Source organism: Wyeomyia smithii, chromosome 3, assembly GCF_029784165.1.
Source record: "Wyeomyia smithii strain HCP4-BCI-WySm-NY-G18 chromosome 3, ASM2978416v1, whole genome shotgun sequence".
Taxonomy (NCBI): Eukaryota; Metazoa; Arthropoda; class Insecta; order Diptera; family Culicidae; genus Wyeomyia; species Wyeomyia smithii.
Window position 1 is genome coordinate 26,994,590 of NC_073696.1, and position 24,844 is coordinate 27,019,433.

General features: G+C 38.5%; 2 protein-coding genes across 2 annotated transcripts in view; one reads left to right on the forward strand and one right to left on the reverse strand.

Annotated features, from left to right (window-relative positions):
- Positions 1-24,844, reverse strand: part of LOC129730536 (uncharacterized) — a 116,331-nt gene that overhangs the window by 16,091 nt on the left and 75,396 nt on the right. The gene's annotated exons all lie outside the window — the stretch shown is intronic.
- Positions 7,787-9,744, forward strand: LOC129730535 (potassium/sodium hyperpolarization-activated cyclic nucleotide-gated channel 1-like). Its single transcript, XM_055689932.1, has one exon. It carries the CDS (start codon positions 7,846-7,848, stop codon positions 9,730-9,732), a length of 1,887 nt encoding a protein of 628 aa, XP_055545907.1. The 5' UTR covers positions 7,787-7,845; the 3' UTR covers positions 9,733-9,744.

Genomic DNA, 24,844 nt, shown 5'->3' on the forward strand with positions numbered 1-24,844 from the left:
TCTCAGGTCAAAAAAAAGTTTCAGCTGTTCCAACTATTCGTATGATACCTGCAAGAGATCCGCCTGATAAAAGTTAATCAAAACACTTAGAACTTGTTAGTTAACAAAACTCAGAACTTGTTAGTTGACGAAAACTACATCATGACTAGACGGTTTTGGAGAAGAAACGATATTGCGCAAATGCGATCAAAGGTTCACGAAACGTGCATATCGAAATTGCATTTAGCGATGAAAATGATCAATGGGAATATCGATCAGAGGAACAGACTATGGAAGAAAAGGATGGTGTGGAATACGTATCCTGGTATTTGACGATTGAACAAAATTCACTGAGATTGGACAATTCACTTAAAAGTTAGTTGAGGAAACCAGAGACAATTCTATGGAAGATCTCTCAATTCGCTCAAATGGTTCGATTTATCGAATCGTATAAGCCCATATTTTGACTGGAGTCACAATGGTGGGCTACTGTACCCTTGTTTAGAAATGTTAAAAAATGTCAAGAAAAAGTTTGCTTTGAAATTTAAACAGCCGAAGTGCGTGAAAAAGTGAAAAAAAAATATGTTGCCACACATATAAACTTTAGAATAAAACCAGTAAAAAATATTCTAGAGGCAATTATTAAATAAATAAATCTACTATATAAAAATGGAATTCCGTAACGCTTGATCTTATTGATATTATTCCCTCAGTCTCTGTGGTGTACAGTAATCATCATCATTTTGAATCGTTCTAAATCAAAAACAATAAGCGGTGACATGTAGGTTTTTTAACATGAAAATGTTCGCTGATGTTCAGGAAAGACATTAGTTATAAAAAAATAGTTATCTAATTACTAAAACTTGAGATTTTATTCACAAAACTACGTAAAACACGCAAAATTATGACTTTCTGTGCTAAATTTGCCTCTAAATCAAAATTCAAAGCGTTGACATATGATTTTTTCCACTAAAATGTTTGTTAATGTTCAGGAAAGACATGTGAGGAAAAATAATTAGTATCTGATTACTAAAACTTGAGATTTTATTCACAAAACTACGTAAAACATATGATTTTTTCCACTAAAATGTTTGTTAATGTTCAGGAAAGACATGTGAGGAAAAATAATTAGTATCTGATTACTAAAACTTGAGATTTTATTCACAAAACTACGTAAAACAAGCAAAAATATGCTGAATTTGCCTCTAAATCGAAATTTCAAGCGACGACATGTGATTTTTTTACATTAAAATGTTTGTAAACGTTTAGGAAAGACAGTTGAAGGAAAGTAACAAGTATCTGTTTACTAAAACTTGAGATTTTATTCACAAAACTACGTAAAACTTGCAAAATTATGACTTTTTATGCTGAATTTGCCTCTAAAACAAAATTTAAAGCCATGACATGTGATTCTTTTTTCATTTAAACGTTTGTCAATGTTCAGGAAAGACGATTGAGGAAAAATAAATAGTATATGATTACTAAAACTTGAGACATTATTCACAAAACTACGTAAAACTTGCAAAATTATGACTTTTTATGCTGAATTTGCCTCTAAATCAAAATTTAAAGCGATGACATGTGATTTTTTTTTACATTAAAATGTTTGTTAACGTTCAGGAAAAACATTTGAAGAAAAGTAACAAGTATCTGTTTAATAAACTTGAGATTTTATTCACAAAACTACGTAAAACAAGCAAAATTATGACTTTTTATGCTGAACTTGCCTCTAAATCTAATTCCAAAGCGATGACATGTGATTCTTTTTTCATTAAAATGTTTGTCAACGTTCAGGAAAGATGTGTAAGGAAAAATAATTAGTATCTGATTACTAAAACTTGAGATGATATTCACGAAACTACCGAAAACACGCAAAATTATGGCTTTCTGTGCTAAATTTGCCTCTAAATCAAAATTCAGAGCGTTGTCATATGATTTTTTTCACTAAAATGTTTGTTAACGTTCAGGAAAGACATGTGAGGAAAAATTTTGAGTATCTGATTACTAAAACTTGAGATTTTATTCACAAAACTACGAAAAACTCGCAAAATTATGACTTTCTATGCTGAATTCGCCTCTAAATCTAATTTAAAAGCGATGACATGTGATTCTTTTTTCATTATAATGTTTGTTTATTTTAAAATCTAAAATGTATGTTTGAAGATGATTTTCTGTATACAGCACAACAATATTGCAGCCTTCTAATAGCGCTCTCGATCAACCAGATTAGTTGAGAAAATTCGTTATCGATATTGTTTTAGCACATTTTGTATGTTGTAGGATAAGAACAACGAGTCGAGAAAAATTGCAGATCGAAAAGATTCTCGACCTGATCGGGGATCGAACCCGATATCACAACCGTGTGGGAGCCAATCGACATCGCTAAACACAGAGCCACGAGGACCACATACAGCATACAGTATACAGAAAATCACCGAAAAATATTTTTTTTTAATTTATACGTTTTTATACGATTACATGCGAAACTTTGACTTTTTATGCGCAATTCGCCTCTGAATCAAAATTCAATGATTTGTTTTTTTTTTTTGCAAAAAAATGTTCGTTGTTCTTTCATCTACAATTTTTTTTGCAGAATAACCCATGTCTCGAGTATGAACATTTTACATTTCTGATGTTTTCGTAGTTTTGTGAATAGTTACATTTTACGGCATTCGATTTACTTTTGTACTTTTGAATTTGAATTTGATTTTTATTAGAGAGCTTTTAACCAGAAGGTCATTCAGCTCTTAATCTTACTGTTTTACTTTTTTCCGTTAATCCAAACTAGAACTCACATTTAGCTGCAGGCAAGGTTACGATTCAATTGTTTGAATATCGATTAAGAGGCAGCTTAAGCATTAAAAATCTGTTATTTCCTTATTTTCTACAAAGTTTTGTGGATTAAAAAATGGCGACTTCCGGTTTCAGGAAAATAACCTAAAGTGATATATAGCCAACAATTTCAATACTTCCGAAAGTGGACCTCCATACGTCATTTTATAGCGATAACACAATTTTTTTTTTTATTAAAATGTTTGTTAACGTTCAGAAAAGATATTTGAAGATAAATAACAAGTAGCTGATTACTAAATTTGATATCTTATTCACAAAACTACATGAAACATGCAAATTTATGACTTCTAAAGTGATATTAGGTCAACAATTTCAATAATTTCGAAAATGGAACTCCATACGTCATTTTGAAACCCAAAATGGTGACTTCCAGTTTCTGTAAATCAGCCCAAAATCACAAAAAACAATCCAATATGGGTATTTCTGTTCTGCACGTTCTCAGAATATTGAAGTAGAGTATCGAACGTCTTCGTCAGTAGTTTATTCGGTAGTTTTACTGGCGCAATCTTATGCAAAAAAGGTCCGAAAAAAACCACTGACGAAGACGTTCGACACCCTACTTAAAGAGATGATGGAAGTATAAGATGTAAATTATATTTTTGAAGTGAGTTGAGCTAATGCAGCAATGAAATATAAAAAAAATCTATCTTTAAAACCTTTGATCCCGAGCATCGCCGGGAATGTTCAACTAGTATATAATAATAATATACTACTTAAGATGAAATAACATAATAATTTCCGAAATCGTTGTACCTTAAAAATAACAATAACAAGGAAACTATGCAGTTTTGTAGAATGAAAATTGATTTTGATTTTTGATGTATATAAGTTATTTTCATGATGAATTTTTAAGAAGCCTTATGCAGTTTATATATGTTAATTTTTGAAAGGAAAACCAAAGTTAAATGTCTTCAATTCTTTTTTATGAATTGGTATTCAAAATAGTAAGGAAAAAAAAATCTTCTCAAAAGTTATATTTATTGCTTAAAATTCTTTTTTATCAATATCTACCAATGTGTTGTGATGAAACCTTTGACGTTGTGACGTAGAAACTTTTAGCATTAGGTTTGTTTATTATGTTTTCGTTACCAAAACAATCAAACTGCTTCTTTTTCCTAACCTGACTAAAAATTTATTTTGGTTGTGCCTCACTAGCTCGATTTTTATTCTGTAGTGTTCGAAGTTTGATCAAAAGCAATTAGCATGACATCACGTAATATCTCGATCATATCATCTTCATGTGATTATTTACATAGAATGAGTTTGTCGCTTGATGCTATTGGAAGTCACTGCATGGTTATTTTACATAGGCTCGAAATTCTTTACTGCCAGCAAACCAAAAGTAGTGCAAAATAAGTCCCAAGGTCAATGACCAGCTCACACACCGTTGCGCAGGCTAACACCGCGGCCGTACCAACAATGGATGGCAATCATGATTCACATTAAGTTCGGCGTGAAAATCGTACAACCCGCAGTAGTTTTCCACTATGGATGGATAACCTAACCCAGAACAAAACCCAAAGCCATGATCGGTGTTGCTTTCCGTTGATTACCACACAGATAATGGAAACATGCTGTACCGCACAGCATATTTTCGCGCGTTTGTGCCTGTTTGCACAACCGGTATCCGGCAGGGGGAGGGAGACTATATGGTAAATATTTACCTGCACACCTCCGCATTACCGCCGGTTCGGAGCAGATTGCGGCATAAAGATCAAGTTCAACAAGCGGAAAAGAAATCGCGGAATCATCGAGCGAGAAGTAACATTGGATTCACATCAATCCTTGTTTTTTTTTGTTATTTGTTCGCCACGAGTTTCTACAGCCGATTGTAGCAATCTAGCTGAATAGCAAAGCACGGGTAGCTTCGAATTAATATTCTTTTAAATGCCCATCATCGTTTTCTTCGTCATGGATCAACTGAAGCTGTGATGGAGGAATTCGTTTGGGCTGTTCCCTTGATGCACCACTATTCGCTTGGGTGAAAACCTTTCCAGCGTGTCATGTAATAATAGAAGACTAGTTTCGTACAATCGTGTGAAAATAAACAGCATTTGTCATGAATGACAAATTCCAAAACGACAGACCTGAAGATGAAAGTGATAAACGATTAAGAAATGCGTCTGTATTGTATGTCAATTCAAGTGATTGGTGTGTGTGTAATACATGTCATTTAGGGACGCTGTGAATTTCAGTATCAGTTATCTCTGTGTATGCCTTCTAACAAATTATGAATTGTTCAGTTTGAAGGTTTCGAAATTGCTTCTTTCTTTCAAAATGAATGTTATTGTGTAGTATCCTTTCTTTCGAAGATTGGACACGAGAAAGTCCCATCGCCCCTGTATGAGCATAAAAAATAATAGATGCAATAAAACGGATTGATAAATTGTTTCCCATATCCATTTGCCGCTGTTGCAAGCGATAGCATTCCTACTCCCCGGGAGAGAAATGGATGAATGGATGAAGTTCCATTTTCTCCTACAAACCCGGGAACAATTCGCTGAACCTTATCGCATTCCCGTTTTTCACCATCTTAGACTGCGTTTATCTACTGCACACTTCAAAATGTACGTACAACCGGCTATAAATAACTAGCTCGTAAAAGTAGTACCGACAGCAAAACATAGATATCATACTTTGACATTCTGCCTGCTACAGCCGATCCGGTTTCACCACTTATCCATATGCCATACCTAACTTCTGGCTTTCGGGAAGCTGCTCGGCTCCGGCAACGATTTGCGAATGCTTTATAGGCAGACGGCGGACAAGCAACGACTCAATTAGCAATATTAACCTATATACTTACCCGAGGTAAAGCCCTTGTTGTCTTCTAGCTTCGAGACGGTTGACCCATATCGGGATTGTTCCTCAGTTTATTTCTTCTTTGTGTATCCAAGCGGTAAGAGCCACCAGACGAACGCACTTGATCCACAAACAACAACTACCCAGTTCCGCCTATCTCGTCTCCCGTCAGTTCCGCAAATCAAAATGGCTCATAGCTTTCAGATGAAACAAAAACAAAGTGCGGTGAATGACAGACGGCACTCTGTTGAATGAATATGGCCGGTTTACGCTGCGATTAGGCTTTGGAAGCCGGTTATGCTATGCGATCATCGGTTGCTTTGATTGTTTTCGGTGTGCTGTGCAACCAGCTGTTTAAATGGCATTTCCGATTCCACTATGCGACATTGCCGTGCGCACGGAAAGGGTTTTTGAGGGTTCGAAAATAAATGAATGGCGGGGTCCGAAACACTACACCATGGTGACATGAAAATACGACCGTTTTAAATTCCTTCAGAAATTGTGGAAACCTTTTTTCGTATATAATATTTAGGCTTTTTTCTCCGTTTTGGATTGAGGTATTCCATAGAAAATGAATTAAAATAAATATTTTTTTAACATTCCTTTACCGATTTCGCTGGTCTCGAGGTACGATGCTGGCCTAAAAAGCCAGTCGTCGTATGTTCGAGTCCCGGCTCGGAAGAGACTGTTAGTGTCAGTAGGATCGTAGCGCTAGCCCCGCAATTGTCCTGTACACTTAACAGTCGGCTGCGAAGTCTGTGTATAGTAAAACAGAAGGTCGAATCCCGATACGGAATGTAGCACCAAGGCTTTGCTTTTTACCGATTTCTCTGAAACTTTTCACAGTTGTTCCTTTTCGATGAAGAAATCATTTTAGGATAGCGGTTTTATATAAAATATATACACTGCAGAAGAATTTTTTTGTGCCAAATTATCCAAATTGTCACAAAATATTACATATCTTAAAAAGTGCCTTTTTCAAAAATCTTATTTTACACATTGAAGATAACAATGTTCACTACAATTTGTCACGAATGGGGGATGGTAGAATGAGAAACAAAAAGAAAATGATTTAAAAAAAAAACTATTCGCTTAATTTGAGCTAAAATGGTTTGTTTGGGTCATGTTATGTTTTCAGTAAAGTTGTAAATAGTATTTTTGTCGTTTCTGGAAAAAATATACACCGTGAGAAAAAAAAATCGTAAAGCGATATAAAAGACCAAAACTTGAATGTAGATGAAATTTTACAAGAAACTGATGCTTTGCATGAATTTTATGAACATTACGTTTTTTGCAGAGTTTGATGAAAGAAACGAAAAACATCTCCACTGTCAAAAACTGGTTGAAACCAGATGAACTTTCCAATCATCTAATTTGGCATCAACACTACCATTTAACCGCACCGTTCATAATTTATAACATAGGGAACAACTTTTTCCAAACAAAGTGAAACTACCCATATTATAGAGATAAAAATTGTTTACTTTACACTGCCTAAGTAGTCGCCAATTGAAGGCTCTTTCCTCTGGGGGCTTTCTTTCTTTCGGTAAGTAGAGAGAAGGCGGAGAATCGTAACTAATAGTTATATATCCCATCCGTGGTGAATCCAGAGGTTAAGTGAAGGCTTTCTAACCTGGCCGCTGGGCTGTTCGGATCAATTCCTCCACCGTCGCACAATCCGTGATGGTGTTTAAAATACGACAATAATAGGTTTTCTTTCCGACAACGAACGAGTTAAACTTTAGTCGGCGGAACTGACCGCGAGAGGCTAAAGGCCACCGCTTGTTTACCCGGCCGGGTTAACCATGTTTGCAGCTGGCCGGACGACGCGCTGGAAGCGAGTGATGAAATCGGGTCAGCAGCGGGTGCCTGGAAATCAAAGGTTGCCAGACGATCGCACTGACTGATGTTGTCGGATCGCATCTTCGTTATGGGTCTCATAATAGTATTTTACTTTCCATTGCGCGAAATGCCCTCTGAAAGCTAATATGTGGTGTCAGGCTCAATTTCACTTTCGATGTCTCATGATGGATTGAGTGAAACCTTCCACGGCACTTCATAATTTAACACGAGAAAGAAACATACCCAAATGGAAAGATAATGAGAATCCATTCAAGCCGAACCATGGGAAAGCAAACCGTCGCAGCATGCCTTTGTCAGTGCACGAAATTAGACCATTTGTCATTTGTTAAATATTGTCGCATCACAGTGATGAGTTGTGTTCCCGAGGACCACAACTGTAACCTTCACCGGGAACCGGGACTACTACCCCTACTAACCTGGACGAGTCTTCCGCCGATCGACCCAAAAACGCCGCTATGGGTCAGATTCAAACGTCGCCTGCGTGAGCTGATGCTGCTGTCGCCCGAGCACCCGGACACCGGAACCTACTTCAAGAGCTTCGCTCAGGTCGCCAACGAGAATAAACGGCTGATTGAGAACTATCCCGCCTGGACCATTCATCCGCTGAGTTTATTCCGGAAGTACTGGGATTTGGTGATGTTCGTCGTTTCGCTGGTTCATCTCACGCTGCTGTCGTTTGTGGTTAGCTACTTGATCTATATGGATGTGGCCTATTTTCCAGCGATCATTCAATTCGATGTGATTCTTTGTATTATCCTTGCGACTGAAGTAGTGATGAAGTTTTTTACCGGTTTCGTGGTGGAATATTCCAAAGAAATTGTTCTCGAGCCCGGTCGGATTGTATGGAATTACTTGAAGAGTTTCCGGGTGCTGTACGAACTGCTTGGTGTCCTACCGTACATCGTACTGCTCTACAAGTTCGACGAATGCTACTACAAATCGGACCAGCTATTTTATCTCGTTTCGGTAATTTGTCTGTACATCATACACATCTTCCGTTTTCGGGAGATCAATCGATACTTTGAAGTGATCCCAAAATTTTCCCAAGCATCCGCTAACAAGATCAAAGTGATGAATCTAATCATTGCGACAACTTACGTTCTACATTGGACGTCCTGTATTGCAAGTATTATACCCATGCTGGCGTTCTATTCATCCAGTGAGGAAGAACTCCCAAAATGGAACGACACTGAATATTTGATTGGCAACTTTCTTGTCGACATGTATTGGGTACGAAACCGAGAGCAAGCTGGAGCTGGATATCTAGTAGATCGTCAGCGTTCGATGATGACCGGGGGTGACTTCGAGAGTTTCCGTCAATTTTTACGTTCATCGAAAGAGGTGGTAGCGCGATCTATGGACTACCGTTTTCTGCTATCGAAGCTGGATGACACATATCGGAACGAGACTCTGCTGGAACAGTACCTTCGCTCAATGATGGATACGATTCAGGTGGCGTTGGTGTCGAGTCATGTGGAGACAACCGGACCACAGGCCACGCACACGATAATGACGATGTACGTAGTGATGGCTGGGTGGGTTTGGTTGACCTATATTCTGCTGGAAATGATTCGGATTGTCATTGCGCACGATTTGAGTGAAACAAAGTACGATGAAATCGTTAACGAGTTAAAGGCTTTCTCCCACCGAAAGAAGCTAGGGGAGGAATCCAAGGACAAAATACTGCGGCATTTTTTTAATCGCTACAAGATGCGATACTTCGACGAGGAAGCGATTCAGAATACTATTTCCAACAACCTGCGGCGAAGTATTAGGATGGAAACCTGCCAACATTTGGTGAAGAACGTGGAGTTGTTCCGAAATCTGCCCCATGCCTTGATCGAAGAGATAGTCGATCGCTTGAAGCTGGAAGCCTTCCTGGAGAACGACGTCATTATTCAGGCGGACACGTTCGGTGATGCGATGTACTTTATCGCCAGCGGAACGGCGGCCGTGTACTCGGTTGGTGGTAAAGAATTGGGCCATCTTACGGACGGGGCTCACTTTGGAGAAATCTCACTGTTGCAAAAGGATCAGAAGCGCACGGCCAGCGTGATTGCGCTGGAGGCGTGCGAAGTGTACAAGCTGTCCTATGCAGACTTTCAGCTACTGATCGAACCCCACTCGAACCTGCTGCGGCAGATGCAGAAGCTGGCCGATGAACGGCTGGCTAAGGTGCAGGGTGTTAGAGATAAGGTGTCTGAGGAGGAGGTTTATGAGAATTTTTTGCAATAAATCAGTTATAGAATTGGTGGATTGATTGTTTTCAAGTTTGGGTATACTATTAGTCGCGAACGCAGACGGAACACGACGAGTGATCAGACAAGACACTTATTGCTCTTACAGATATAAAAGGATAATATAATAATTACCTTTCGTCTACCGGTTTCGGGCTACATATTGCCCATCGACAGGACGAGATCCCATGTCCAACTGGTTAAAATTCTCGTACGATATATCGCACGCGTCGAAGAGAGTGAGCTGGAGATTACTTTCTTCCCGTTGTAAAGTTGAAGAGAATTGAGTTGATCGGTGCATCGTCGTCGTTCATCAATGGTTGTTTGGCCGTCGCAATGTACATTGACTCCCAAGCATTGAGGAGACCAATTTTATTGATGCTTTTGATCAGACCCGCCTTATCCCAATCGATCTCGTGTTGGTTACTCACTGTATGTGTTGCTACACTGGATTCACTCGTTTTGTTCATTTCTACTGCTCTTCTATGCTCTTTGAGCCGCACTTTAACTTTTCTTCGTGTTTGCCCGATATATACCGCTTCGCAGTCTTTGCACGGTATCTTATATATTCCAGCTTGTTCGTCTTGTGGAACTTTGTCCTTCAGGTTAACCAGAAGTTCACGTAAAGTGTTAACGCTTTTATGTGCAATATTTATTCCATATCTGCGGAGGGTATGCTTCAGTGGATTCGTGATGGTAGGGTAAAACGGGAGGCTGACTCTTCGAATCTCCTCATATTCCGGTATTAAAGTGGTAGCGTCTCGTCTGTGTTTCTTCCTTTCGTGCTTACGGAGGATTTTGTCGACGAACTGTTTGTCGTATCCGTGCAATTCGGCTGCTTTTTATATTGTGCACAGCGTTTTTTTTTCTCGTTATATAAAGTATTATGGACTAGATGTGGTCTAAGTACAAGGCAACCTTAGGGCGCATTTGAACATACTATTGTTATAAAGTGAGGTTATTAAATGTTAAAGCTGTTGTATTAAAATAAATTTAAAAAAAAAAATAAATAAATTAAAATACTGAAAAGTATGTAGTATCTTTCCTGGAAGGGAGGGGTCCCATACAAATGAGATACAAATTTCTGCACATCTCGAAAACTAACCAAACAAATGAAACCAAATGTTGCATGTAAATGTTTTTAGGGGTGAAAAATATGTACATAGTTTTTCGATACCTCCCCTTTTTCTGTAAGGGAGGGGTCCCATAGAAATGAAACACAAATTTCTGCACATCAAAATTTTGCATGTGAAAGGGGTGAAAAATATGTTTATAATGTTTTGACACCCCTCCCTCTTCTTAGGGGAGGGGTCCCATACAAATTAAACGCAAATTTTGCACGACTCGAGAACCAATAAAGCAAATACAACCAAATTTGACATGTGTATTTTTTCAGGGGAAACAAATAAGTCCATAATGGTTTGACACCCCTGCCTCTTCTGGATGGGAGGGCTCCTATACAAATCAAACACAAATTTCTATGGAGGTTTGACACTCCTCCGTTCTCTGGAAGGGGAGAGATATTTCGACCAATATTTCCGAAAAAAAAATCCTAAAATGATCGGGATGATGCACAGGAGCCAAAATTGACTCCAGACGCCATTTTTGAATTTTAGAAGGACTTGACACCCAGATGCCAGAAAATGTCTCCAAATGCCATTTTGTAATCCAAGATGGCGACTACCGGTTTATGAAGAACAGCGGAAAGTGACCAATATGAGAATACATGGAATCGTAATGTCGCACTGAAGCCACAAATCGACTCCAGACACCATTTTGAATTGTAAGATGACAACTTCCGGTTTCTTGAAAACAGCCGAAAATAAGCAAATAACACCCAATATGGGTGTTTCTTAACCCATTCCTGGCGGATAGAAATCAAATTTTACCTCAAAATTTGACCTTCAAACTCTTATTACTCAGCAAATACATGAACAATTGACACAAACTGGGTTGCGTACTGTAGATCGACCTGTTATCTAATTGTATTGAATAGTTTCATTGTTCAAAATACCAAGTATAATTGTTAAGCTGTAATCAAAGTTAAGTTGTCAGGTGATGCCATATGGTATCAACGAAAATAAATTGACAGGTTAGGAGAAACAACGAGTTTGATTGTCTTGGTAACGAAAACATAACACAACGTCGAAGGTTTCATCACAACGCACTGGTAGATATTGATAAAACAGAATTTCAAGCAATAAATCAACTTTTGAGAGATTTTTTCCTGTTATTTCAAAAATCAATTTATAAACATACGATGAAGGGGAACTGTTATAGGCGAAAATAGTTCCGGTAGAACCCGGGTTACCCACAACATCCAGAGATTTAAGTTTAAATTTCCATCCGAAATTTAATATAGATTTTAACCAGATAAGGCTTAAAAGCCTTATCATAATATCATGAAAATAATTAAAAAAAAAACAAGAAACAAAATCAATGTTTATTCTACAAAGTGCTTTATTTTCTTGCTATTTTTGCTGTAGTAGTACAACGGTTTCGAAAGTTACCATGTGGTCTAATCTTGATTATTTTATATTTATGAGTCTTCCCCTCTAGATTTTTTTTTCATATGTTTTAATCTGATGTTAATGCGTGTAGTGACATATTTTTCGATCACTTCTAGAGACCATCGGGAAAATGCTTTTTAAATTTCAGAACAGACTTTTTTCCACATTTTCTAAACACTCTCTAAACACGGGTATCTCTCCGTTTTCCCCACCATTGTGAATCCAGTCGAAATACGCGTTCATTCGGTTTGATAAATCGAACCATTCCTGCGATGGTTTCACCAGCCCACCTCTTGAGAGATCCTCCGTATAGTTGTCTTCTGATTTCCAATCAACTGATGAGTGTATTGTTCAAGCTCAGGGTGATTTTTGTGCAAGCGTCGTGCCAAATACCCAGATACATATTCCACACCATCCTTTTTTTTCCAAGGTCTGTTCCTCTGTTCGGTATTCCCATCGATCGTCTTTATCGCTAGCATCAGCTGAAGCAATTTTGCTCTTCACGTTTACGGTAACCTTCGATCGCATTTGCTCAATATCGCTTCTTCTTCTGAACAATCTGGTCAGAATGTAGTTTTCGTCAACTAATATGTTCTGAGTGTTTTGGTTGACTTCAAGCTGCTGATTCATTTCATTTGAATTAGGAGATGTTTGAGCGATACTATCGAAACCAAAACTGCTTTTTGAAACACCTGCAGATGGAATTGCATATGAAGTTCAGTATAAGATTTTTCTATTTGAATAGATTCAATGTTAGAGGTTATTCTACTATTCACTATTCACATTTTAGCAATTTTCTAGTGAAGTGAGTATCGGAATGAACCCTATATTTCACCTGTAAATGGATGGTAGCTGGCAACTTATGGTTACTTAATGTTGTATTGTATTTTTCATTAAATCAGCCATGTCGTCGAGAATCTTATCTTGGTGTTCAATATTCATTCCATAACATTTTTAGATGAGATGGACTGATTGATTTGATGAGAATTAAGAACATCGAACCATGAGTTAACCTTGTCGATAATTTCTGCCAATAGTTGCGCTACTTCATATTCACCGAAGTGTCTCCGTAGATTCACAGCAGTCGTATGACTAAGCAACTCAGCTGCTAGTCTTACATTTTGTCTTTCTGCCGCGCTCACCGTTACGTGCTTAATGCACAAGAAATTATATTCTTGATATTTAAATTCTGGGTTTGTGTTGGAACAAGGAGATTTCAGTGTAGAGGCCTTTTCAACTAACTGTAGCAAAAACTTTTTCGTAACCAATCGATCTGTAAACCGAATAAACGTATTACGTTAGCTTCATGGAGAATGAATTTACCTTTATAAAAAAATCCTTTATCTAATATCCAATTCCTTATTAGTTTTAGCAAATGAGGAGCGTCTGGGGAAAAATAAAAATTTTTTGATGTGACGGGATGTTTCATCGACGTTCGTTCCTCCGCATAGCTAATGCCGATTTTCTTCCACAGTGATAGATTGCTACCACCACAGTCGTGGACTCAAGCTACTATTGAGAATCCAACATCGTGAAAACGGGTGATTAACTCATTGAGTAGTATAGACAGGTTGTTTCCATTTACCGAATAGTCCACGTGCTGACACTACTTGCATCTTCTTATGCGGTCCAATTACTTTGTCATGTCGCCTATCGTACTCCACAGTGCTTTTCACAGATACTTCGTCGTATGCCAAAACTACCACCCTTTCTCTGGAAGTCATGTGTTTTCCGACGATGCTCAAGAATGAAAATACACCAGCAATAATTCCTTGATTCATTCTGATGCATGAGGCCCATTCACGGAGACTTCTTAGACTCGGCAGCGGTATCTTCATTTCGTTACGAACTATTTGGTAAGCCGGTTGACTATGATATCTATATTCGAAGTAAAACACGAGGTTTCATGTTGAAAGTAAAATCGATTATTTTAACAATACTATTGGAGAAAAAAAGCTTTATCTTTGTATCAATTGTGTCAACAGTACAGTATGCAAAACAAATGCAATTTGGCACCAAGACACTACTTCAACTTATCTAAATTCATTTTTACAGCTAAAATACCTTAATGAGAACGCCAAAGCTATTTCTTCCGCCGTCCATACAACTTTTTTCTTTTCTCCCAAAATTAAGACGGTTTGATTTACAAAGAAAAACGCTTGGAAGGCAGAACGAAGTTTATTATTTACGTGACTTTGCGCAACTGAACGGACGTCTTCCATTGAATTTCGAAGGGTTTCTATTCTGCTAGTCAGATCGGAAATCTGACTATCTTTATCCATGTTTGAAAATTGCAATTTTTGTATTTCTGAGTCTCTTTCGCTGAGCTAAAGTAAACAGATATAAAAGTTAAAGGGTATGTGCTTGAGTGCACAAACGTAGGCTTGACGTGGGACTATTGTGAGTGTGAAGATTTAATTCTACCATAGCCATAGTATATAACACACACCAAACGTACAAATACCAAACACAACAATCAATGAACACTTCACAAAAAAACACATACACCTTTCATAAACCTATGCTATAAATAAACTATAAACTAATATGAAAAATAATTAACTTGTTGCCTATAAAAATATTCTGTCATGAATAAATTTACCTCGGATGAATGCATTTTTGCATTTGTTCTAGGGGAGCTGCATAGCCGCAAGGTTACAGAGTCCGCTTCGTCAAACCCTTTCCTTTACGCTGAAATCTACAATACCTTTGCGTGACTTCCTCTTAACAAAAAATAAGTCCCTCTTATCAATAAAACTGGCCAGAAGGACGCACGACGAAACTTCTTCAGAGAATTATAATTGGTGATATTTGGCAAGAGGAACGAGTATCGGTATAGTAGAACAGTAAGCGTGTAAAGAAAGAGTAGCACATTACACACAAGCACTGATGAACAATAATAATAAGCATGCCACTTCTCAATAGAGGTATTGCTATTAACAGAAGTGCGGGATACAGCAGACACCCGGGCATATCTCACAATAGATTTACGATTCTGGTCGCAGTGGGAAGTCCATACAGGAAAAAAAATGCATTTTTGCACACACATACACGTTATACACACACGCTATATACACACACTACTCACAAGCACACGCTTCTTAGACACACCCACGCTACTTACACACACATACACACACCACTTACAAACACACGCCACTTACACACACGCCGCTCACACATACACACACACGCCACTCACACATACACACACGTCACTCACACACACACACACGCATTCACACACACGTCACTCACAACACACATTCACACACACAAACATTGACACACACACATTCACACACATTAACACACATACATTCACACACACATTCACACACACACACACACACACACATTCACATACACACACACATTCACATACACACACACATTCACATACACACACACATTCACACTTAATACATAGACACATACACATTCACACACACATACATACACACACACCCACACACACACACATATACACACGTTAACGCTACACACACACACACACACACACACACACACACACACACGCTAACGCTTCTCACACACACATACACTCACCAACGCTACTCAGACACACACACTTGGTATACGACACACTATACCTACACAAATTACTATCGGCAGCATCCAAACGGCTTCCAAGTCTTCCAATGGTCCCTTCCAACCAGCGTTGCCATTGTGCCAGATAAATCTGGATTTTGCCAGATTTTTGTTTGCGCGCCAGACAAACAGATAAACCTCAGAATCTGCCAGATATTTGTAAATGAGCCAGATATTTGCCAGATTTCATCCGCGTCGTCTCGCAAAAAGGTCATTATTGCGAGAACGACCGTGCCTGGCCTTTACCTACCAACACCCGGCGAGAGCAAAAAAAGGTCATCACCTTCAATTCTGCCAGGAATTTTACCCGAAAAATGAGTGACAGATTTTTGCCAGACTTTTTATTTTCGTTTTGCCAGATTTTATTCAAAACTTAGTGGCAACGCTGCTTCCAACGGCTTCCAAAGGTCCCCAGCCCAGTGCCGATCACGTCCAGTTTCGGGCTGTATTCCAACAACGATATCTGAATTAGATTACCACTGGTGGGGTCCAACTCAGATCGAAGGGAAGCCGAACTGTTCGCTTTGACGGTCGACCAGGGAATGAGCTTCTCTCGACACGAAATGTCCTTTTATAGTGTCACTCAGTGTGGGGTGGGGAACTTGGGTGATTGGGGGAAGAACCAATCACGTGAAAGCATCTCTGCTTTCTTTCTTCGTCGTTTACGATGGGTGATGAATGCGATGCCAATTGGCTGGCATTGCTAGCTAATGACTGAATGCGTGAAATCATTTCGTCTATGTTTTTGAAGTCTGCGTTAGGGAAATATACCAATCGTATGAAAAATGTATGTGGATATTCGACCTTCAAACTTTCCCGCAATTTTCACGGAGTAATAAGAAAATGGTAACTGAAAATATCATGTTATACAAATCTTGTATGTTTTAGCTTTCCAACAGTATATTACCTATTGAAATCGGAACAGTTGTTTGAGCGCTATTCGCATCTAAAATCTTCCATTCCGCCAACCAAAAACGTTACATGTTCAATCCAGTTTTCCCAGAAGGTACCTTAGTATAGTGAAGAAAGACGTAGTCCCACGTCAAAAGTAATTGATATGAAAAACTCAAAAATATTCCAAACCTTCAATTGTAAATTTCGGATGGTGTTTCTCAGATGAAAAATGACAGATTTTAGCAGTTTAATTGTTTGAGGTGCTTCGTAAATAGGTTTCTTCTCACCAAGCGGATTCGCGCTGTTTTCAATTATACTGTTGGGTATGACGAATCTTTCTGACAATTCAATTGCGTCCGCTAAAACATCCAGGCCACATATCCCTTAAAACTGGCAATCAAGTTTCAATACATCATTAGTTTCTTTGACGAAACTGTTATTTTGAATCCACTGAACACAGTTTATTGCATCTTCGGTTTCCTGGTGTACTGGACGTTGTTGTGAAGCTATTCCCAATAGGGTAGTTTGGGGTAATTTGGACCCCCTAAGGAAAACTCCTGTTATTTCGTGACCTGTTTTTTCTATCCCATAAACGTAATGTACTATAGTAATATTGATCGTTTTTCTATGTTTCTGCACGAAAAAACCTTGATGTTAAGGTCAAAAGAACAAAAAAAATAACTAAACTAAAAATTATGAGTTTCGGACATAAAAAAATCGTTTGGGGTGAAAATGGATGTGGACAGGGTAAAAAATGTGAGTTTTATAGTATCAATAGGTGCTTAATACACAGTAGAAGGTGGTATCAAGCATATGGAATGATAACTGCAATTCTTAGGCATTGCACAGTGGTTCCACAGTAGGCCAAAAAAATTTCCCTTCTCCAATTATTCATACTAGAAACTGAGTATGCGATCGTGTGTCGCACACGCACGTTTGTGTGTGTGTGCATGTGTGTGAGTGCGCGCGCGTGTGTGTGTGTGCGTGTGTATGTGTGTGTGATTGTGTGTGTCTGTCTATGTGTGTGTATGTGTGTGTGTCAGTATATGTGTGATGTAAGTTTCATGAGAATCGGATGATATACCAATTTTTGGCAGCACTTTGAATGTTGCTGTGTCAGGAAATTTCAATGATTTTTATGTTCGAAAATCACAATTTTGAGCTTAACTTCGATTACCTGATTCCCTCAATTTTGATCTGATTTTGGATCAACGAGTTTCGTTTTGAGGGGAAATCTATGTTATTTTTTAGAACTCTTGTGTACCGTACAGTCTCGTGAAACAGTTAGGAATAATCGGAAAATCAACAGCCTATATGAAATTAACCGTATTTTTCAAATTTTTGGGTCCCGGTTTGCATATCGTCGTTCCAAATCCGTTAATCCCGAATTCGCGAAACGGAAAAATATATAACGAATGTACGTTGACGTACGATTTCTTATTTTTCCTTGAAAGGCCTATCAAATTCCTTAAATTTTCCATTAAATCTTTTAATCGGTCAAACGGCTCAAAAGTTACAATTTTTTTGAAAAATGATTGCCGATTTTTGGCAACTTTAATCCAAAATGGATCACACTAAGGACCAAACAAAAAAATACGGGTATAAAGTTTTTCGATAAAGAACAAGTATACCAATGTTGAACATGATCTGAACAAAAAAATAAATCTGATAATAAGAAAGGTTTCACGGCATTTTAGGGGAACAACATTTTCGGACATCGGAAATGAGTTCAGCACCCAAAAATTGGCATGATACGTCATTTTCAAGAATTTTAGAAAAAAAAATTAGGTTTTTCCAACTTTTGTTCAGAAAACACTTTTTGTACAGATAAATCATCCCAGATTGCCTGCAACACTTTTTACAGTTCATTGTTTGTACACCGCCGTCTATCCGTTCGTTTTTATACGCCCGCGGCATCAGTCCGACAAAAGAATTTACTTCAAACTCACCTGACCATAACACCCCAAAAAACTGTCCATTTTACCCCAAACAGGACGCTGTTCTAAAAACTCAATTCCTTCCACTATTTTCGGTCAAACTTATCGCAATCTTTCATTAAAATGTACTCTTTTACTAAACAAACACAGCTGCAAAGCTCATTGCACTGAAAACAACGAAGAAAATCTCAAAAAAACCTTAAATACAGAAGCGTAAAACTTACAGCAAAATCAACTATTGATGTTTCCTTTGTTTACTTTGGCACTGCGGTGCACCTGTCACAGCAAACCATGAAATTTTTATATTAGTTAGGGTTTAGTAGTTCAAGGAAAGGATGAAGTAGTACATGGAACCCAAAAATGTAATACTTTCCAAGATAAAGCACCTGTCCATTTCACCCCAGGGGTCCAAATTACCCCAAACTACCCTACTTGACTTATACGCTGGGCGCAGTGAACGATTTTATCCATTGGTACTACAGCATCTTCTACAATATTAACTACCAATTTGTTGGTTTTTTTTTATTGCTGCGCTGCCGCTCATGGCAAGTCCGTCCCATTTGCGTTTTTGTGCAAATGAGAAAATAGCTATTAAAGATCATAACGCTTTTGGAGAAATTTCGCTCCTGTATGTTTTTTTAATCAAAACCATCAACAGAATTTGATGCTGCAATGGCAGATAAACACTTTTGCGTCATAAAACATGCATAAACAGCAAAATTTGATTAAATTATGTTGAAAAACATTAGCTGGGACTCGTATGCCATTACTCTTACGATACCTAGCCAAAATGATAGCAAGCCACCTATGACCGGTGATGAAAAATAAACTATCAGCATAACGATTTGTCAATTGAGCGAACGGTTGAAAATGTCCGGACTGGAGTTAATCAAGTTTTATGCCAGTTCTGATGAAAGTTCCGATGAAGAAATCACTTCTAGAACCGTACAACCCACGCCAGCCTCTGTAACTCAAAGGTATGTACTAGTTGAATGGTACAAATACTATAATAATATTTAAATTGAACAGAGAACCAAGGTTGGATGCTCGTGGACCGCTCTGCATAGAGGACTAAGAAACAACAGCTAGCGGCTCAGGCTGCCAAGAAACGGCGTGTAAGTCACGCAGAAAAACTAGTTGATTGTAACTGTAAAAGGAAGTGCTTCACGAGGCTTTCTAAGGATGAGAGATCTGACGAGGATACATTTTTTTGGAACGTAAGCATGGATGAGCATACATCGTTGATTCGGGAAAGAGTACAGCAAGTTCCTGTACGTAGGCGCAAACGGAACACCTACTCTGGTCAAGAAGCAATGAAGCATCATAGCTATTTATTCAGCCTTAAGTCGTCTGGTGGTGAGCTTGTTTCGGTGTGCCGGAAGTTTTTATTAAATACACTGGGGTATGGAGATGGTTGTGGGTAAGGAATCGTTTTGCTTAATAATCTTGTATCCTGAACAATATGTATTCTGGATATTTTGTTCACAGAAATCTTATCTACCGAGCCTTTGCAGTTAATCCTGATGGAGCAGTAGTCTCGAAGCGTGGCAAGCATGAACGGGATTTGTCCGAGCGTGATGCAGTTAGAGCACACATTCTGTCGTATCAACCGACTATCTCGCACTACAGAAGGGAACACGCCCCAAACCGATTATATTTGCCTTCCGACCTCACGGAGAAGATCCTGAAGAAGATGAATATCTCACTCGTAAAACTGGGACATGAGCAATGCGAATCTTGTGTGACAGCCGAGCAGCATAGAAAAGATTCCGGTCATAAAGATACTGTCCCACACGATGAGATGCCTTGTTCGATATGCGACTCACAACAAGTTCACCTTCGTAACGCAGAAGTGTCTAGAAAAGCATATAGAGAGGATGGTGAAAATGCAAAACCAAACCACGTTGTACTCGCTGTTGATTTACAAAAGGTAATGGCATTGCTTTTCTTGATAGATGTTCATAAGGTCTATGTTTCACTGTTTACAGGTAATCCAGCTGCCCCGGCTTGATGGTTTGAAGTCGATTGTTTTTGCTCAACGCTTATCAGCGTACAACGAGACATTCGCGCCGGTAGGCAAATACGCTAAACTCGTTCCTGTAGTGGCTTGTCTGTGGAATGAATCAATCGCCGGGAGATCTGCTTATGACATTCTTTCATGCTTTCCACAGAGTCCTAAACAGATTTGGCAACGAGAAGCATCTGACCTTGTGGCTGGACAACTGTTCCGCACAAAATAAGAATTGGAACTTGTTTCTCCATCTAATTTTATTAATTAATTCAAAAAAAATTCAGTTGGAGAAAGTTGTGCTAAAGTTTTTTGAGAGCGGACACACTTTCATGGCGGCGGATAGTTTTCACGCTGCAGTGGAAGCCAGCATGAGGAAGAACCCACCCGTCACCTACGAAGATTTCTGCAACGCCGTGAAAACTGCCAAAAAAAGCACCGATGTACTTGACATGACAGCAGAGACGTTTTTTAAAACTAAATTCACCGTTTCTCAATACGTTTTGAATAACTGTCATCCGCGACCATATATTGATAAAATACGAAGAATAGAGTTTACCAAAGGGAGCCTGGAGCTTCAGTATGTCGATACAGTTTCCGACGATGGCGCAATGAAACGGTGTTTTTTGTTTACAAAGAAACAAATGAAGGAGATAAATGCGGAAGGTTTTTCACTAGAGAAAAATCTGTCCTATCAGAAAGCTCCAAATGGAGTTGACCCAGATCGGAAGGAGGCTATGCTGAAGGTTATTCAACCGGTGATAAGTGTCGAGAAAAAACTTTTCTGGTATAATCTACCAGAGCAAAAATCTTACTAATTGATAAATACTTCGCCAAGGAACCAATTTAGCAGCACAAAATGCGTTGTTTATTTAAAAAAAAACGAGGAATATAACTTTCAACAAACTTTTAAATTTCAAAACCAGTTTCCTCACTCGTTACTTGTAATCATGATTGTGAAAATGTCCTCACTGATATCTTCTGTCAGAGCAATAAATACAGTGTATTTTCACTGTATCATACATTTTCATAGAAGTCAATATTGGAAGAAAACAACTGATGTGGGAATTTGGAATTCGGTAGTGGTGCAAATGAAGATAACTTTCTTATAAAAATATTTATGCATAATCTAAATGCTAACATCTACAAAAAATAAGCTCTGGAAATCAGCAAGAGAAAATGCTTTAACCGTTATGTGCTCGGAAGTCATCATTTTAAATTTCTCGGATGTCACCATTTTAAATTTCAAAATGGCATCTGGAGTTGATGTTCGGTCTCTGAGCATCATCGCGATGCCAGAAATATAGTCAAGTTTTTTTACGCGGTTTTTTGTTATACGCGGATATTGTTTACGAAGTTTTTTACGCGGATTTTCGAATTACCGCGGTTTTTTTACGAGGTACGTATCCCTCGCGTAAAAAGAAACCTGACTGTACCCATATTCGACGGTATTCGGGCAATTTTAGTTTTCTTCCAGACACCGGAAGTCGCCATTTTGGAAATGAGAAAGGGTCTCTATGGTCGTTTATAGGTCTCTAGACACCGTCCCGATTCCGAAAACACTCTTATGAGGTGGCTTTCGGACAATTTTCTATGTTTTCCGGGAACCAGGAGGCAACATCTTGAATTTCAGAATGGCGTCTGATGGTATTCGGTTTTGAAAATACCCATATAGGATGGTATGCGACGTTGTACTATTTCAACGTTTCTATGGCCACTAGAGGCCCCGGCCGAATCTGTTCCGGAAGAACTATTTGAAAGCATATCACCATAACACCCAAAACCATAAAAATGACCTGTGGAAGTATTTTTAAGAACTTTCAACTAATAACTGTAAGGTTCTGTTCGAATATTCATAAAATTCCTCAGTTCCGGAACATATTCCCGGAAAACCTGATCTCCAGCAACAAAGAAATTCTATTGGGACACCGCTGGCACGAATTTAAAAGTAGAAAAGGTACTGAATCTTTTGGTACTAAATTATTGGAATGGAATGCAAATTGTCAAAGTTACACGAATTTCAATTTGTGGGTACCAGGGTACTCCCCCCATTGACCCCCTTTCGTTGTTATATGAAAACTAATGTTATCAAAAGTTTAATAAACTTTGAGATGTCACTGAGTTTCATCACTTTTGAAGACCATAAATTGTGGTAAATATCATATGTTTCATAATTATTATTGACTGTGGGACTGACTTGCAATGATTTTTTCTATGGGACCGACTTGCGATCATTTTTGCTATGGGCCAAACTGACTTGCTATTTTTTTCATAGTTTCTCAGAACAAAGTGTTCAAAAGTATGTGTTCTATCGAAAGTAGATATAAGAAGGTGATGATTCCACTAATAAAATTAAAATTGATAAAAATGCAGTTGGGACGGACTTGCCATGAGCGGCAGTGCGGTTGTCCAATACTGGTGAAGGTGAAGTCAGTGTTTCGTGACTTTTTGGAGATTCTGAGCATTATAACTCGGCTATTAGTTCCGCCTGTGCCTTACGTTTACCTCGCAGGCTTCTACCAGACGGATCTCTATCAGCTAGCGTACGAATAGTTGGAACGGCTGAAAATTTTATTTTGATTGTAAAACCAGAGTACGTATTTAAGTGATTATTACTTTACCATTTTTAACTAGACACGATCGATGACCGACAAGATACCGGCATTAGAAGTCTTCTGGTTTGAAGTGCTGGGAACACACAAACTTTGCATTTCAAAACTTATGCACTCAACTCCACAGAAATAAACGGATTTCAATTTGCGAAACAAACTTTGTGACGTAAAACCCCCGAGCGCTTTGATCGAAATTTATGTTGGGCGTGTACATATAGGAAGCATGCAACATTTTCACCAAAACGGTGGTAGGCATCCGCCTAACCTCTGCTCCAATGATATTGATATGGTATCACCCGCCGGGAGTGGGTTAAACCAGAAGGACGTTTCCAAATGCCATTTAAAATTCAATGTGGCTACTTCCGGTTTCTGAAAAACAGCGGAAAGTAACTGAATAACACCCAATATGGGTATTTCCGATATCGTAATGATGCCACCAATCGACCTTAGATACCATTTTAAATTGTAGGATGGCAACTTTCGGTTTCAAACAGCCAAAAATTGCCGCATTCCACCCTATATGAGTATCTCCGGAACCAACATGATGCCCAGAAGCTAAAAGTCGGTCACAGACACTATTTTGAATTCTAAAGTGGCGACTTCCGGTTTCTGGAAAACAACTGAAAAATACCAAACACCATCCGATATGGATATTTCCGGAATCAGAATGACGCTCAGAGACCAGAAATAGATTTCACATGCCATTTTTAAATCCAAGATCCCCCCTTGGGTTTGTGGAAAACAGCCTAAAGTGACCAAATATCATCCAATATGAGTATTTTCGGAACCGGAATGATGCAAGGAGCTAAAAATCTCAGACACCATTTTGAGTTGAAAAATGGCAACTTTTAGGAAACATCCGAAATGACTGATTACTACTCAATATGGATATTCTCGTAATCGAAATGATGCATAGAAGCCAAGCATTGAGCCTGGACACCATTTTGAATAAGTGAAAACCACCTAATATGAATGATTGATGCCAGAAAAAAACAGCTGAAAATGACCGAATACCACGCAATATGGATATTTCTAGAATCGAGGTGATGGTAAAGCAACCAAAAGGCGAGGATGTTGTCATATCCTATGACCGATTCATTGTGCATTTACAAACTGTAAACGAATCGCAAGGAATCAATCAATTCGGAATATTTGAAATTTCTTAATCAAACACAAAAATGGGCGGGACGAAGTTCGCCGAGTCAGCTTGCGAAATGATAAAAGTAACACTTCCTGCAAATAACGATTATTTGGCACAAAATCAGACATTTTCACACAACTTAAAGTACCGGGTCCGGCAATGGAACGGCTACATCACTTCAACACTCATTATTACGTTGCTCACGAAACTGCATCCACTAATAGCTGCGTCACCTTATTTAAATTGTGTCTCAGCTATTAGTGGATGTACGTGTTACTTTTGTAATGGAGTGTTACTAGGAAAAATGGGTCTCGAATAGTGCTGGGACTATCCGGATTAAAATATCCGGATATCCGATATTCGACAAATATCCAAAATCCGGGTCAACCGGATATC